This window comes from Pyrgilauda ruficollis, unplaced genomic scaffold (assembly GCF_017590135.1).
Source record: "Pyrgilauda ruficollis isolate IOZ18807 unplaced genomic scaffold, ASM1759013v1 scaffold53, whole genome shotgun sequence".
NCBI lineage: Eukaryota > Metazoa > Chordata > Aves > Passeriformes > Passeridae > Pyrgilauda > Pyrgilauda ruficollis.
In genome coordinates, this window is record NW_024526933.1 from 505,468 (window position 1) to 522,061 (window position 16,594).

Below are 16,594 nucleotides of genomic sequence, written 5' to 3' on the forward strand. Positions count from 1 at the left end.
AAAAAATTTGTGGGGGGGGGGGGTAAAAAAAAAAAAAAATTTTTTTTTTTTTTTTTTTTTTTTTTTTTTTTTTAATTTTATTTATTAATCCCCATACCATGACATCTGGAAAATTAAGTACCTTTTAATTTCAGCTATATTGAACATGAAAGGAATAAAGAAAGAGACAGAAAACAGAGTTTATTAAGCACATTTCCAAATGAGCATGGCTAGCTGTTGATAAACCTCTTCTGACTAACAGTAGCTGTTCAAGGGCCCTTGATTCATACACTTTTATTATCCAACTGCTACTACTGTAACAAGAAAAAAAAGACAACCTTTTTCCATTAGCTTAATTTTAGATATTGAAATCTCCCTCTTCTATAATAATATGAAAGCAAATTGTTTCCATTTTCTTCTCAAAAATGACAAAATACACAAAAAAAAAAATAAAATAAAAAGGAAGCCCCTCCAAAAATAAACCCCTAACAAAACAGAAGGGCAGAAGTAATATCTAAAGTCCATTTAGAAATATCAGTTGCCACCTTTGATAAATTAACTGGCAAGCGTGTTCTCATCCTCTCTTCATCTCTTAATTGTGGAGCTGTTCTGGGACTTACATGAAGTTATGCTAATATTCCACTCACACAGTGAAAGACAAAAAAAAAGGGGAAGAACCGTGACAGTGAATAAAACACTCAACAAATGTAAAGAAATAAGAGAAAGAGATAGACTGAAAGAGTATAGATACAATTTACCCCACTCTCCTGTCTCTGAGTGACAGTGTTTGGAAGCTGTAAGTACAGGAGTGGGGATTTAGGTGGTAAAAGCAGTGAACATTGACTGGAACAACAATTTATTACGTTTTCTGCCAAGTTTGTTTTTTTTTTTTTTTTTCTGTCTGTCTGGTCTATATTAATCAGGTTGTCATTAATATATACTGTCCTTTCTTTACAAAAGACATTATGAACACTCAGATTTATGAGCATGTGTAACTGCTGTGTGTTTTGATCAATTTAAGGTAACACTACTATATTTCAACTGTATCTTCAAACAATTCAAGATCTAGTGAAACATATAGTGAATAACTTATGGCACAGGACTTCTCACTATAATACCACTGTTAGTATTTCATATGAAACATATCAGCCAGGTTTTGCATGTATCATTTATAACCAATGAAGTCTTAAAAATCTGTAAATTTAACCTCTGTGATCATTTTGTCCTAGCCATAATTGCAGTGTGGACATCTAAGAAAGGAGACAATTATCTGGTACAGTGCTCTCTGGTCAGAGTGAAGGACTTTCACATTTTTTTCACTTTTACTGAAAGGCTCATAGTTGTTGATTTTGGGGAGCAACTTCAATAACTCACTACAATGGTAATAGGAAGAGAAGGATGAGTCCGAGTGTTTGGATTCTTGTTCAGAAAACCTGTCAATTGATGGGCACTTGTACTGTGTATTAAGTTATCTGGAATAGGTACTCCTTTATTTTACTGTAATGTGAACTTGGATGTAATTTAGAAGTATTGGGAAAAATGGGAGAGATGAGTTAATCCTGCAGCATTTTTTTAATGCAGTAATTTATACAGACAGTTCCAAGTTACTTCATGCTGAATTTTTCTGCTGTTTTTTCTGGTGTTGGTACTAGAATTTATAAACCACACGATGAAGTTAGACCCAAACTGAGGTACACTAGTACCACAACTTCTCTTCCAACAAAGCTATTCAGGTTTGGTCCTGTACCAGTACTTGTGTTAATCACTGGGGCTTTGCAGCTAAGTATACTTATATTTATTTATATATGTATATTTTTTAAGTAATGTTTGTAATAAATATATTTACTGCAATGGGTACACAACATATGTAAAAGCTTTGTGCGTATTATTTAGTATTATTTTTTACAGTGTATATTTAGTGTATTATACAGTAAAGTTATATTTGTAAATAAGGGTCATGTCCTCTAGATTATCTGAATTGTAGGTCCTACACAGTTTCATTTCTAGGGGAATTTTTGATTGGTGAGAAAGTTTTGGACAGGATGCCTATATTATCCCTGGTAGATACCCACATGTGGGTGCCCTCTACATAGAAGATGGACAGAGAAACCAACCAACTTTTTTACCTTGTCTTGATGCAAGCTTACCTTCACAATCATTCTGAGCTTGCCAATGCCCTTCTATGGACAGGACTTAGCTTTACCAATCCACAGCACATCTGTGATTTCTGACACCATAATGAACGAAATAATTCTGTCCTCAAATCAGGGTTAAAGTAGCTTGAGATAAAGTTACTGGGTTAGAAATCGAGTAGGACAGTTAAACCAAGTTTGAGAGCAGTTCAGGGTCTCAGTTCAGGCTCAGTACAGCCCACAATACTTTTAATTCATGGAATAAAATATGTTGTGGAGAGTTATCTACCTAGATATCTTTGCTGCTATGTGGCCCTGTCACTGTTTACAGCTAAGCTGCAATATAGTATTTCAGTGTTTCAAAAACTGCATTCTTTGAGGAAGATGGTGTGTTTTCAAACTATCAGAAAGCAGTATAATATAGTACCTGTAAATACACCAAGAGTCAACAAACAGTTATATTAACTTGAATGTATAACCCTTTTAATATTTACGCAAACAATGTTTATTAGGTGCAATTATTAGGTGTGTTATTCCTATTAACAGAGGGCCACATGACATCTTTTTAACCATTAGATATCTGTGTAGGTTGTGAGGACTCTGCATAAAGTAATGGCACGTTCCCTATACATGATTTGGAATAAGAGTGAAGTGGTCTGAACAGTCTAAAGTGGGGTAGGATAAAAGAAGCTCATTATATGGTTATAAATTTTATGTTTTAAAGATTGATGAATTGGACCATGAAACAGTAATTGTGTTTTGCTGTAAAGACGGAACTGTCTGAAATGTTGGATATAATTCTCCTCTAAAAAGCTTACAGGCTACTTTCATAGGTTTCAGGTACACCTTTAGTACTGTAACCTGGAGAAAAAGAAGTCTGATTTTGTCCTCTCTTTTTTTTGAAGCAGACTTAGACTGAAAAGAAAATCAAAATACTTATTTAACGTTTAGACTGCTTAAAACAAGCAATAAAGACCCATTTCATACTCAACACAATTGATACACTGTAAAATGTGGTTTTCTCAGATAAAAGCCTTGTAAAATTACAGAAAAAGAATAGTGGTTTCTAAACTAGCAGTTCTGAATGGTGTTAAAGGAGTAGTCTGAAGTATTTTTAGGTTATTGTTGAAGCCAAAACCCAAATTTTAAATTAAAAAATCACAGTCTAAATATGTCCTACAGTAAAAAAAAAAAAAATCAAGCCATATACAGTCTGTTTTCAAAACTTAAATTAATTTTTATGAGGTGGCTGCTCTCCAAAAGCAATTTTGCAAACATTTAAATCTTAACTGAACACTTCATTTGCTCACAGTACTTAAACTTCTGGGGCCTGGTTCTGGTTCAGTCAACAAACTAATTGGCACTTTCATGGGCAGTTATATTTGTTACAGACTACAAATAGGATTTGAAGAGACAAGAGGTCTGAAAGGGTCTCACCCTCCAAATAGTAGGTTTTCTCTGATTTTTGTTATATTTCCACCTTCATTTGCTGTGTTAGTGGAATTACAAAGCATGAAGCTGAAAGTGGACATTCAAAGTCACTAACTATCATTGCTTATTGCTAGCCTAATAGTTAGCTTAAATAAGCCAATTCACTGACTGTTCTGGTTTTCATTTTGATTGGTTGGTTTGGGGTCTTTTTATTTAAAAAAATAAATTTTTTAAAAAAATAATTTTTTTTTTTTCCTATTGAAAGCTCAGTGATTAGAATTTATTGAAATGTTACTAGTACAGGAGAGAGAAGGTGCAAAGATCTGTGTATAGAATGATAAATAATGAATGCAGTGAAGCTCATCTGTGTTTCTGAAACTTACTGAAAGAGAAGCTGCATACCTAAAGATGTTGGTTGCTATGTACTTCTCTAGCTGCAACATCTGTGGCTTATAGCTATAGCAACAGCACTGTTCATACAGCCAGAAAGGTGTAATCTTTTAAATACTGCTCATCTAAATATTTCAGAGAGCCATCAGATATTTGGATTCAAAATGTCTGAACAAACTCTTTGTGCTTCACATACCATAAACAGGTAATGACAAAAAAACACCACACAACCCAGAGAAATCAGAAAACGTTTCAGACAGTCCTGTCTTTACAGTAGAACACAATTACTGTTCCATGGTCCAATCCAGCAACCTTTAAAACATAGAATTTATAACCATATAATGAGTTTTTAGAATGGTATAGTTTATTGCTACATTTTTTTTTTAAATTTCTTCTTTACATTTTTATGTATTTCTGGTTTCTTTATGTAAGAAAAAGGGAAGGTAGTTTTATCAGTTAAATACTGCTAAAAATTTTACATTTTTTTCTTTCACCTTGTGAAAAAAATAAATTAATGATTCTTCTCTTTTAACAGGACACTGAAACACATCCCTTTTACAATCATTTGGATTCTTTAGTTGGAAACAAGTGTTTTATTACCATAATCTATCAGTATAAGACCATTTTAAATACAGCATGCTATGCATTTGAAGCACAGGTTTGCAATGAAATCCATTTCGTCTTTCAGCAGAAGGAATTTGTAGATATCACTCTGTTTTCTTATGCTAAAGTGTTAGAGCTATGCATTGAAGTGTGAGGATATTCGACATGTTTTTTGACAGGAATGTTTGAGGTTGCAGGGTTTGTTCACTGAAATTTTAGAAGCTGTTAAATACTTTGCTGCGTGGGGCATCAGCCCTAAATACACAGATGAGTTAACTCCTTATCCAAAAGAATCATCCATTTTGAATCATCAGATGTTCCTATGGAATTCACTGACAATTGCATTTTATTCATGTGCTTGACTGTTTGCCAGATGAAATGGAAGTAAAATATATAAAATGAAAAGATCAGTGATACTTCCATATATTTCTGTATTCAATGTGGATGTGGCTGATTTCTTTTTCATTTTCTTCTAGGCCTTTTCTGGAAACACAAATGCAGACAGTGTCGTGTACTATAAGCTTCAGCATTCTATTAAAGCAAGATTTCTCCGTTTTGTGCCTTTGGATTGGAATCCAAATGGCAGGATTGGAATGCGTATTGAAGTGTATGGATGCACATATAGTAAGTTTATTTCTGAGTTAGCTAAATGAAATGAATCTTCATCAATGTCTTTTGCTGCCTAAATAGCATTTTAAAGTAGATTCCTAAGACTAAAATGAATCTCAAATAAGACTGATTTAATAAGTTTATGTGCCTACTACACTGTTTCTACATCAACTATCAATATGTGATGCTTATTTTCCAGTCCTTTCTGTATTGGAATGACAAAATCCAACAACTGATGTTATGCAAACTCTTTTTTTTTTTTTTTTGTCATAGTCCTAAAAATTGCATCTTAACGTGGTATACTATCTATCTGAAGGCCAAAATATGCTAAATGTTTACAGTTTTAAATCTATGTGGTCTTGATCCTGAGCCAGTAAGAGTAAAACTAGATAGATCCACAAATAAAAAAATTCAAGGACACTTCCAAGTCCTTTATATATTTATATTTTATATATTTTTATATATTTAGAATAGCTTTTGTGCCCTTAATAACTGACATAAGCCTTTGGAAGCAGATTATGTAAGTGTTGTGGTTTTATTGATCTGCTGGACAGTGTAAATATTCCTGACATCTTCCTGTTGCAGTTTTTCATCCATGGATTTTTTTTTAAAAAATTCCTCTATGTAAGTTTTTTACTGCTTTTTGTTCTTCACATCTTTTCTCCATTATGGAAACAGAATTTATTTTAAGCAATCTCTTTAACTGCTTTTTGTGCATGCTTTTATCTGTTGTTCTTTGTTGTTTTGTTTTGGGTTGGTTTTTTTTTTTTTTTTTTCCAACTTCTTTATTTAAGTTATATTTTGTATGGTTGATTTCTTTTGGATGGTCTCCATATACCTGTTTTCTATTGCCACGCATTTTTATCTGACTTTAAGTGTATGTAGGAAAACATATGTCCGGGCTTTCTGCCTTAAACCTGACTTTTTAAAATTGGTAAAAGGTAGTGAACTAAGGATATTGAACATTTAAACCTGGATGCGGCGATTAGGTCACCTCAGAAATCAGGTAAACTTCCTCATCCCAGAAAACACTCATCTCATGCCAGGAGTAGAGCCTGAAAGGCTCACACAAAATTCCTCAGTGACAGCTGCCTTGAGAACTGGGAACACAACTTATGATTCCTAGAACAATCTGAGAAAATGGCCTTGAAACCGAGTAACTGAAAAGCATGACCGTGATTCAACTTACCCTCAACTCTTTTAAATTCCAGAACAACCAAAGTTTAAAAATGGAGGATAGATGAATTTATCATTCAAAGCTACAATCTTATCTGAGTCTTCTATTTGAGACCTGATTTCTGTGGTACATGATGGCAGAATAGTCTTTCTTCTCCTTAAGCTTCACTTTAAAATTCATTGGTAGTTATCAACTTTGCTTCTTCACAGTCCTTCACTTTGTGCATGTGATAACATTTAAATCCTTACTCAGTTTTGCTCTCAAATATTTTCAAACTGAACATCTGTCTTTTGACCATGCCTAAAAGCCAGATTTTAATTATTTATATTCCCTATCATAACTTTTTCTTGCAAGATCCATATTATGGCTCTCTTCTGTGTCATGCTTGCTGCCCACTAGTAGAAAACTCTATGAGTCTAAACGACAAATAAAGAAAAGTGTCCATGCAACTGAAAAAAACCCCAAACATTTAGAATAAGCAGTTATGGAATTAAAATATTTTTGTGTAGCCATTAACTTTTTTTGAGGAAGATTAATTTTTTTTGCATGTTACATACATGGCACAGAATGTTTCCTATAGATAGCTTATAGAAGTAAATCAACTATAGTTATGTTCTAAGATTAGGATGAATTTAAAATGAATATTTACTTCATCCATTATTCACTATAATGCAGTATGAGAAGAACATGATGTCATCAAAAATATGTAATTTTTTTAAGCTGGTTAAGATTTTCCTTGAATTGATAATAGGTGTTCTAGAAATGCCTTTTTTTGCCCTATATACAAATGCTATCATTCCAAATGAATTGCAGACTTCTTATCATCTCTGTATTTATTTTGAACATCTACTGATTGCCAAGTGCCTTTACTAGGTAAATTCAGTGGTTGCCATTGAAGACAAACCAGATGATTATAGATTTGCAGTTTTAAAAATTATTTTAAAACGTAAAAGCTTAATTCTTTCTCTCCAGTCTTTTTCTCCATTTGTCAGGCACAATGAGGACATGGAGTTATTGTTACAGTAATTATGCCTGGCTCTTTTTGAATGACTGTACTTTTCAAAGCGGGACCAGAAAAAGAAGAAAAGCAGAAATGCCAATAATATCTACTTTAGCTTTGATTCACATGTTTTACATGTCCCATTTTCTCATCCTTTCCTTCAGGGAGCTCTCATTGGGTATTAGATTTTAAGAGTAAACAACACTATTTTCATTTACCATCAAGTATGTGAACTGTGTTCTGTATTCAAGTGCAAATGCACTAATTTCATTCTTCAATCTTACCTGTTAGAAATTACACAATTGAAACTAAACTTGTGAGAATACAGGATGTAGATCTCTCTACTCCATAAAGTGATGTGAAAAATCTATGTCCCTATGTTCTAAAAAAGTCATTACTATATTAATGAAGTTGTACTTACCGGGTGAATTTTGACAGGCCTGAAATTTGCTGTCTTCCAGTCAAATACTTGCTCTGGATAACTTTGCCAGTATTTTCAAAAGTAATGTTTATCCTTTAATTACAGTCCCAGTGAGGCTTGGTAGTACTCACTATATTTTCCTGTAGAATGTAACAGATTATTATGGGGTTTTTTTTCTTTTTATTTTTTTTTTTTACATGCAGCTTGTTTTCTCCAATAAGCTTTTTAAATCAAGGACTGTCACATTTTAGATGCCTGTAAACTGTGCATCCAGACAAGCCCTTCCATTTTTGCCTCAGCATTTATTGAGTAAAAAGGCCAAATAAGGGTACTCAGTTAAGGACTTACATTAAATATTTAAGGAGTTCCCCTTCCTTGTTTTTTTGGGTTTTTTTTGCTTTGGATTCTTCTCCCTCCTCATTCTGCTGTCTCTGCAATGTTCCTTAGTTTTTTTACTCATGTTCTACAGTCATTTAAAGAAAGGAAAGGACGGAGGGAGGCAGACAGGCAGGAAGGAAGGAAGGCAGGAAGGAAAAAAAAAGAAAAGAAAGAAAGGAAAGAGAGAAAGGAAAAGGAAGGAAGTGGCGGAAGTGGCGGAAGTGGCGGAAGGAAGGGGTGGAAAGAAAGTGGTGGAAGGAAGGAAGTGGTAGAAAGAAAGAAAGAAAGAAAGAAAGAAAGAAAGAAAGAAAGAGAAAGAAAGAAAAGAAAAGTAAATAGTTTGTTTTCTACCTCCTGATGTTCAACCTGTCTTCAGGTGAACCGATAAAATACCTGCTTGTGCCATGACTACACTGCAAATACTCTGTGCTGAGCCTCAGCCCAAAATCTGTCTGAAGCCTCTGCCTGATAATTCTTTCTATTTAGTGTGTACAAAAGAAACAATGAATCTCTACTGACATTTTCTGTGTCTTGCTCCTGAAATGCCAGATTGTGACAATTAAGCCATGTAAAACACAGTTAAGGTTAAGCTATGTCGTGACACTAAAAAAAAAAGGGATATTGGGAATGTGTTTAGCTTACATTTCTCCATCTTCATTGCAATACTCTTGTATTTTATCCCCTCAAAACCAGCAGTCTAAAAATAGAAATCAAAAAAAACAAAAAGGTGGGATTTTTTTTTGGTGTGGCGGGCAGAAAGATAGGTTTAAATCTGGAAATTACAAACGTATAAAGTTGTAGAATATAAGTAACTGGAAAATAAATATATACTGCACATTAAAAATTGTCAATTATGTATGTTATGATACCTAACAAAAAGCACTGCAGATACTGTTCAAACCTTTTTGTTTTCTATCACTTCTAATTATATTGAGGCTTTTTCAGCATTTTCTACCTGGCTGAAATGCTTTATGTCCACATTGCAATTACATCAGTTAAAGAAAGGACTTCTTATCCTCTTCATAGCTGAAATAATGACCAGTTGGTTTGCATTGGTTTAAGTTTTTTTTCTTTATAGAACATTAGCATTGATTTCAATTGATATAAAGATTATATATATATATATATGTATATAAGTAATTTCAATTAAAACTTTTGCTCAGGATCACTAGTTTCTTGGTTCTGTGGTATGTGAGGCTTCCAGAATTTCCAGTTTCTCAGGGGCATTTTGTGATTTCCAAAGATATTTTCATCGTGCACTAAGGATTTATATCACATTAATTTAAGGAATTAATTGCCAATTGTGGAAACAAAAGATGAATGTTCATAAAACAAGTCCACCTGTTTTATTTTTCTTATTTATGTAGAGAAAATCCATGTAGAGGATTTTGAAGTCCAGGAAGTTGCAAGTAGTTGGTAAATAAGAGAGGAAAATCTTACGGTACTCTGGATATATGCCCATATTCTACTTATCCTTATAACCCTGCAGGACACCCAAGCTGTCTTTCTCACAACTCTTTAAATATATTTCCAGGGGTAATGCATGGATGGTGAAGACAAGACCTGTGTGAGAAATATTACAAGAATTTTGATTGCCATCTGCAATCCTTTTGCAATCTTCATTAACTCATTGGGTGAGGGCAGGGGAAAAATTTAATTTTGTTTATTTTCCAAATTTAGACAAAGCAGATATTGCTTCTTAGGAACTAGTGCTGCAGAATAGAGTGAGGGATTTTGGAGAGCCAGGTTAATGTTGTTTATTCTCTTGTCCCAATAACTAATAAGAACAGTATGTTCCCAGTCTTAGAGTTATCATTGCCTAATAAGAATGTCTCTAGTTAGCTAGTTTGGTAGATGTATATAAATGTACAAGTCATCTTATTGAAGTCTTTATTGAAGCTATTCTACATCACATTCATTATTTTAATTCAACATTAATTAACACTTTTGCTGTCCATATTCATTCAGTGACAAAATGAAGGAAATGGTTAATCTAGGGTCCATGTTTAGGTAGACCATCATATTTATTCATTGTACATTTGATAAATTCTCCATTATCAAGATATAAAGAAAATCAAGAAACTATATTTAAAAACTTAACTGCATTCATAGACAAGAGCTTTGTGAAAATGGAATATAAATTACTAACCTAAAATTGATTTGAATTCATTCCATTTCCATGCTGAAAATATGGAGAAAGATTTTTAGTGAAATTATATAAAGTTAGTAAATAGATAATGGGTTTCCCTTGCCTTGCAAGAAGTCAACCAGTTGAAAAACAACTTCATATTTTATTGAGTATCCTTTACATCTTCATTCACTTCAAAAATGTATTTTTCAAGGGTAATTACTTTTTTCTTCATTACATATGAACTGTGAATACTCTATGAGCTTTTTATAGTGTTACCAGTTCCTTGGTGTGTGTCTTGTTCAATCTGTACTGATTTTGATGGATATTCTTTTATACTATTGGGATAAAATCAGTTAGCCCTATTTCCTTCCCTTCCTGAAGGTCAACAGCAGCCTTGGCTTTTTTTTTTTTTCTTTCTTTTTTTTTTTTTTTTTAGGGCAACAGCAGCCCTGGTTTTTTTTTTTTTTTTTTTTTTTTTTTTTTTTTTTTTTTGTCTTTATTTTGTTCATTGGAATGAATTGCACATAAATTAATAGTGATTTTCAGCCTAAGAATACAAGTAAAACTAGAAATGTTCAAAGTATTTTATAGATCCAAGGAAAGGAAGACCAGCATATGAGAACATTGTTAGATTTGAATAGAGGCTAAATGTCTTCTCACATGGTTTTATTATCTAGCTATACCACCATCATTAAAACACAACAGTCCTAATATACGGGGAAAAAATAAAGTACGATTTACTGTAGACAAGTAATCTAGAGATGTTAGTGATGGAACTTCATACCATATTGAAGTAACATGCAACTGTTTCTTTTAGACATAGCATTGTACATTATCTTTCATTTCTTTACTTCTAGGGTCTGAGGTGGTTGGCTTTGATGGGAAAAGTTGTCTAATTTACACATTAAATAAAAAACTCATTAATGCACTGAAAGATGTGATTTCTCTGAAGTTTAAGACAATGCAAAGTGATGGAATTCTCCTCCACAGAGAAGGACAAAATGGAGACCACATCACCCTGGAATTAACTAAAGGGAAGCTGTCCCTACTCATTAATTTAGGTAACAGCTATAGTCTCGTAAAGTCTAATATAGTTACTAGGCATTACTTGACTAAAACTTCTTTTAAACTGTTAAGTGGATTTTAATGTATAAAATATGATAAACTAGCAGTATATTTTTGAATAATTATATTTTTTGAATGAAATTAATAGTTTCTATTTTTCTTCTTTCAAGGTGATACTAAAACTCATCCTTCTAATGCCCAAATTAATATTACGCTGGGCAGCCTTTTGGATGATCAACACTGGCATTCTGTTCTCATTGAGCATTTTAACAATCAAGTAAACTTTACAGTGGATAAACACACTCATCATTTTCATGCAAAAGGAGAATTCAGTTATTTGGACCTTGATTATGAGGTGTGAAAATTACCTTTCCTTTATTACACTTATTACTTTTGTTATGCAAATGCACTGAAACAGGCAAAGGAAACAGAACATACAGAAGTTTGTAGTCCTTAAGACCTTGGGGATTTTCTGTCTGTTAAGGGAATGAATCAAAGAAAAAGAGGTGTTCTTGGAGTACAAACCTTCCACTAGACTCAACTCAGTATTTTCAAAAGACCATCTTTTTCATCTCAGAATTCATTATTTTAATACCTTTGTTTTAATAGAGCTGCAAATGTGATAAACAATATTGTAAACATAATGAATGAGACTCAACTCCATGCTATTATTTAATGAATATTAATGTTATGAACATAAAACTTGATGAAAATTGCAAGGTCAGCACAAAAACCATTGTAGAAATATTTATATCAAGACTTAAATCCCTGTTAGATCTGAAAATTATACTGTGAAAAAAATCTTTCTTGCACAAATAGTAGATTCATGAAAAGTAGTAGATGTAATGTGCTATGAAATTTTCCTGCCTGTGGTTAAAAATACCACTATTTCACAGTTGTAATGTGATGACTGACTGCTTTATGTTTGCCCTATACTGTTTGTTGTATAAGACAATGAGTGATAGAGCAGAATGTCAGGAACCTGCAGACTTCTTTGTACTCATTCTAATTTTTAAGCATTTTAGAGTGAGATGTCATGCTGTTCTGTGTCTGCATTATTCCATTTCAAAAATATCTGCTCAGAATTTCTGAATGTAAATCATAATATCAAGTTTGGAGGATCATACTAATTTAAAAAAAAATAGTGAGAGGGAAAATCAGCGGTTGAAACTGTTTAAAACAAATTTAAAAATTAAAAGGTTAATAGTTTGTACTGACCTTTTTTACAATGTTTTCTAGAATAGCTTTGAAATATTTGAGCTCAAGTGTTTACTTATAGTGTAATCCTATTTCTGTGGTGTAAAAGAGTTAAAACATATACCAGAGCAGAACTAAGGTCACCATTGTGGCAATGCTTTTCTAAAATAATTTACTGCTTTCTAGCAGCTTTTGCCTTAGGGCAGGGATGTATTTAGACAGAATGATATTCTTAAATTTAATAGCTCTCAATGGGTTTTTGTTTTTGTTAAATCTTCCAATCTCTTTCTGAAACTAAGTAATTTTACAGCACCATACAAAGGAACTGCACAGCCTAAGCATTTTGAAAGGGAAAATGTGCCTCCTTTAGTTTGTTTCAAATCTGTCCTAGAATAATGTAATTTGATTCACTCTTGTTTTCTATTATAGTAGTTATGGTGTGCTCAGAGTGGAGAAGTTAGGCTCAAGTTTCTAAAGAAATTGTTGCTAATTGTCTTCTTTTTACCCCGTTTTGCATAGTCTCCTTGTACTTGGCCTTGTCCCTCTTCTCCTTGGCTTCACAGCTGTAATGGACCCTGAAAACTGATTCAAGACACAGATACATCAGAAGAAGAAAAAAAAAAAGCCAAAATGTCAGAATGATTTGCTGCATACATTTGACTTTATATAGCCTAATTTTTTGTTAGCCTATTCTTATAATATGTAGATGTGATACAGTGAAATACACAAGAATTCATTATAGGCTAGTCTTTGACCTCTGCTCTTACAGTACAGTCAAATTCTTTCCTTAGAAAATTACTTAATAGTATTATTGATTTCTCTTCTCTTTCTAAGCTCAGCTTTGGAGGGATCCCAGTGCCTGGAAAATCAGGGACATTATCACGCAGGAACTTTCATGGGTGTTTTGAAAATATTTATTATAATGGAGTGAACATTATTGACCTGGCCAGGAGGCATAAATCTCAGATCTACATTGTGGTAAGAGATTTATAGTTAAGAAAGTTAAGTTAATTTATAGTTAAGAAAATAACTAAAACAGAGAAAAAGATCACAACCACTTTCAAATCCAACCTGTTAGCACACATTTCTAGTAAAATCTATGCTAGGTAATGAAAGAAGAATAAAGTGATTACCAAGTTGGGCTACTTCTCATTTTACGATGAATAGACTCATCCTAGTAGAAAAGGCGGGATGCATTTTACTCTTGAGGTCTTTAGCTGATATTCAGCTATATCTGACATCACAGTATTGTGTGCTAACTGGGTGACAAAAGTCAATGAGTAACAAGATGCATCAGAAGCCATCAAATCTTTGGCTTTGTCGCACAGTAATAAGAATATGTGCCTGACTAATAAGAACACCAGTAATATGTTTTAACAGTTCTTTATTGCTGATGATACTGTTCCATTTTGTCCAGAGCATTATAATTTTGATAGATCAGTTCTGTTTTTCAATTTATACTGATCTTTTTTCTGAAGACCTTTAGTTTAAGTTGGTGGGTTCAGTGCATTTATTGTGACATGGCCTGGAGTCATATAATCCAAATTCCTACCTTTTAGAGAAACACTTCCAATAACAAAACAAATGTCTTCTGTTTTACCAAAGTCTTTCTAGAAATTTTACTAAGTCCTTTGCTGTTGTTTCTGGGGTTTTTTTCCCTAGTACAACAAGGGTCATCTCTGTAACGTACTTATTTTGTAGCAGGAAATGCAGAGGTGTTGTAGAAATCAGCTCAGAATAATTAAAAATATATTAAATGCTTTCACGATCCAAATATTTTAACTTGGAATTCTGTTCAGAAAACAAAGAATCAAATTTGGTCTCTGTCATAGCAGAAATGGATGAGAGGCATTTCTTTTCATGTGAAATTCACTTGAAATATTCCAAAATTATCTAAGCTTCTACCTCTGCATAGTATTCTGTCCATGATGCCCTTGAATATTGGGGAATGGGCAATTATAGTAGGCTCTGGGCGGACTAGTGGATGGGGTCTATAAAATTATCTGTAACAAAAAATTTCATTACTTCCATATCAAATGTTTTAAATTGTTGTGCTACTTTTAAAACTATTTAGGAGACATTTCATAATGTAAATAATGTAGAAAGAATCTCTGTTACCATAGAATCCCTGTTAAATAGGCACTTTAGTGAAGGAATCTGCAAATGGCCAGCTTTTAGCATTTAACAAGGCTTTTATAATCTGATGAGTACTTTTTCACTACGTGTCAGTTTAGCTGACTATTCATTTCTGTACAGCTGAGTTCATATGACAAAGCTTTTACTTATTTATCTATTTTCCATGAAGAAAATGAAAACCCATAAACTTTAATACTTTGCCACACCAAGGACAAGTGAATATTTTTCTTATATTGATTTTAAAGCTACTTAATGTGTGGTCAAAGTTTTATGTATGCTGAAAAGTTCAAAACCTCTTAGTGTTGAACAGAAACTAGGTACACTTTAAAATTCCAAAAACATTAATCTTTAGTTATCCTTTCTCCAGAACAAATTAGTTATAGTTCAAATGGTGTCAGCAAATCATTAGATCAGAGTGCATAGTTTACTACTATCAAGCTCCATAAAGTGTTAACTAACTCTGACACCAGATGCAAAAAATTCATTATTCCCATTCCAGATTTCTTATCTGCATCACTCAGTACAAGTACAGGTGCAGGTTACTTTCAGAGTTTCTCAATGAATTCAGCCACTAGTTTATCTAAGAAACAGTTATTTCAAAAGAAAGTAAGCACAAAACAAACACTAGATGCATAAATCCAACTCATCATCTAGTCCATATGGGCCTGCTTGAAAACATATTCCCTGTTAACTTAAGAAGTATGTGTTGTGCATGTGTAAGTATCAAGAGTTTATATGTGGAATTTTTCTGTTTGTAAAAACAAATACTGGAGTACACATCTTCAATTGCATCAATTTGGATTTTTTTTATTTCTTAAATTTAACACTGTCTGAAACAATTAGTGACAGTTCAACATTCCTCTCTGCATCCAAGCATTTAGATCCATGTGTGTGTTTACATGCAGTCAGCAGCATGGCATTTATTTGTCATTGAAGAATTTGTGAAGTCCCTAGTGCTTACTGAGACTGAGCCAAACTAGGAACAAAGCAGATCTTTCTAACTCCTGAAGTAGCATTAAATCAGCCTCATAATTTAGGATCTTACGCCATTCCCTCAAAGGTCCTTGCCGCTCTGTGCCAGCAGATGAGTCTACTCTGGTCAGACAACTATGTTAACATTTCTCAAACTGATGATGTTCATGTTTGATTTTTAGACTAATACAACCAAGTACTATGTACCATGTTTTTAAACTGCAGTTTCCATGGAGAAATTCTCATGATTCTTCCTAATGCCATATTTGTTTTATTTATTTCTAGGGCAATATGTCCTTCTCATGTTTAGAGCCACAGGTGGTTCCTGTGACATTTCTGAGCTCCAGCAGTTTCCTGGCACTGCAAGGCACATCAGGGCAAGATGAAGTATTTGTCAGTTTTCAGTTTCGCACTTGGAACAAGGAAGGACTTCTATTATCCAGTAAACTGCACCAGTCTTCAGGTGGTTTCCTCTTATATCTGAGTGATGGGAGAGTCAAAACCAATCTTCATAAAACAGGAAGAGTACTGAGTGACATTGCTGCAGGTAACAGAAATGAAGAAAAAATTAAATTAAAGATTAAAGGAAAAGTAACTTACTTGCTTTCTTGACTTATTTTTATGATTATTTTCTGTGCAACTGTGCTTTACTTGGAATTTTATACCAAATTATTTCTAAATGCTTTCTTTTCTCACAAATATACCTATTCTTTTTTTTTTCTCCATGAGTGAGAAGAAATTACTTGCAGTAATATAGACTGAAAAATTGAGTCCTTAGCTTAACATGCATATGGTATGTACAGCTCATGTGTATAACCCAGGAAATCTAAGCAGCCTTTTCAGTTGTAAAGTGTAAAAAATTTAGTCTCTTACTCTGCCAATCTAAGTCATTATTTCACCATTTGTCTGTGCTTTCAAAAACTAATTAGTAACAAAATTTTTATGAAGTTATACATCACTATAAATATAATGT

The 16,594-nt window shown here is 33.1% G+C and overlaps 1 protein-coding gene across 1 annotated transcript in view; it reads left to right on the forward strand.

The window, feature by feature from the left end:
- Nucleotides 1-16,594, forward strand: part of LOC121360697 (contactin-associated protein-like 4) — a 201,163-nt gene that overhangs the window by 121,695 nt on the left and 62,874 nt on the right. Inside the window, exons 4-8 of the mRNA XM_041480742.1 lie at nucleotides 5,012-5,159; nucleotides 11,109-11,312; nucleotides 11,487-11,671; nucleotides 13,348-13,491; nucleotides 15,907-16,168. Of these exons, the coding sequence (XP_041336676.1) occupies nucleotides 5,012-5,159; nucleotides 11,109-11,312; nucleotides 11,487-11,671; nucleotides 13,348-13,491; nucleotides 15,907-16,168 (943 nt within the window). The remainder of the gene's footprint in view (nucleotides 1-5,011; nucleotides 5,160-11,108; nucleotides 11,313-11,486; nucleotides 11,672-13,347; nucleotides 13,492-15,906; nucleotides 16,169-16,594) is intronic.